This window comes from Limanda limanda, chromosome 10, assembly GCF_963576545.1.
Source record: "Limanda limanda chromosome 10, fLimLim1.1, whole genome shotgun sequence".
NCBI lineage: Eukaryota > Metazoa > Chordata > Actinopteri > Pleuronectiformes > Pleuronectidae > Limanda > Limanda limanda.
In genome coordinates, this window is record NC_083645.1 from 27,823,074 (window position 1) to 27,824,507 (window position 1,434).

Sequence of the window (1,434 nt, forward strand, 5' to 3'; positions counted from 1 at the left end):
TTCCCTCTGTTTCTCCTCCTTCACTCGTTTCCTATCCTTCCTTCCCTGCTCTCTCTCTTTTGGACTTCACGTCTTCTCTCTACTTCTCATGTTTCCACTTCCTTTCTATTCTCCTCAAGTCTAAGATTACTTTGCTTCTCATCTTCTCCTTCTCTATTTCTCCTTCCTTTTGTTTACCTCCTCCTCCTCTTTCATATTAAATTTCTCCTCCTTACTTTTTTCCTTTTTTATTTCCCTCTTCCCTTTGTCATATCATGTCATTTCCCTCCCTCCTTCCTTCCTCCTTCCTTTTCTGTCTCCTCTTTGTCTGCCATCTCCTCTTGTGACTCCTTTTCATTCTTTTCCAGTCTTCCCTTGTTCTTCCCTCTTTCTGTCTCCTCCTCCTCCTCCTCCTCCTCCTCCTCCTCCTCCTCCTCCTCCTCCTCCTCCTCCTCCTCCTCCTCCTCCTCCTCCTCCTCCTCCTCCTCCTCCTCCTCCTTACTCTTTGTCTTTCTCAGTCCAGCTCTTTTCCTCTTTTGGCATTACCTCCATCTTTCCTCACTCCCCAGTATATCGTCAGCTCCTCTGTGCTATACTGTCACCTCCTCTTCCTCCTCTTCCTCCTCCTCTTCCTCCTCCTCTTCCTCCTCCTCCTCCTCCTCCTCCTCCTCCTCCTCCTCCTCCTCTTCCTCTTCCTCTTCCTCTTCCTCTTCCTCCTCCTCCTCATCCTCCTCTTCTTCCTCTTCTTCCTCTTCTTCCTCCTCCTCCTCCTCCTCCTCCTCCTCCTCCTCCTCCTCCTCCTCCTCCTCCTCCTCCTCCTCTTCCTCCTCCTCCTCCTCCTCCTCCTCCTCCTCCTCCTCCTCCTCTTCTTCCTCTTCTTCCTCTTCCTCCTCCTCCTCCTCCTCCTCCTCCTCTTCCTCTCTCCTCCTCCTCCTCCTCCTCCTCCTCCTCCTCCTCCTCTTCCTCTTCCTCTTCCTCTTCCTCTTCCTCTTCCTCCTCCTCCTCCTCCTCCTCCTCCTCCTCCTCCTCCTCCTCCTCCTCCTCCTCCTCCTCCTCCTCCTCATCCTCCTCTTCTTCCTCTTCTTCCTCTTCCTCCTCCTCCTCCTCTTCCTCCTCTTCCTCCTCTTCCTCCTCTTCCTCCTCCTCCTCCTCCTCCTCCTCCTCCTCCTCCTCCTCCTCCTCCTCCTCCTCCTCCTCCTCCTCCTCCTCCTCCTCAGGTGGCCTCGGTGTCATGGTTCAGTTCTGTGGAGGAAGCAGCAGGAGGAGAGGAGCTGTCAGGTTCAGCTCTGAGGAGGCGCAGGTGAGACGAGGAGGCGCAGGGTGACATGAGGAGGCGCCTGGCGAGCGAGGAGGGAGGAGCAGCGGAGCGAGAAGTGAAGGAAAGAAGCCAGGAGAGCCTCCAGCTGACAGCAAAGTGGACAGAGGAGAAAGAGGAAGAGGAGGAGGAAGAGAGGA

General features: G+C 54.8%; 1 protein-coding gene across 1 annotated transcript; it reads right to left on the bottom strand.

The window, feature by feature from the left end:
- Positions 1-389: 389 nt before the first annotated feature.
- LOC133011302 (cilia- and flagella-associated protein 251-like) lies at positions 390-1,098 on the bottom strand (the record flags this gene model as incomplete). Its single annotated transcript, XM_061078998.1, is given in 3 exon segments — positions 390-482; positions 582-899; positions 901-1,098. Coding segments are annotated over 3 exon segments (609 nt in total), but the record flags the coding sequence as incomplete, so codon positions are not given.
- Positions 1,099-1,434: the final 336 nt, after the last annotated feature.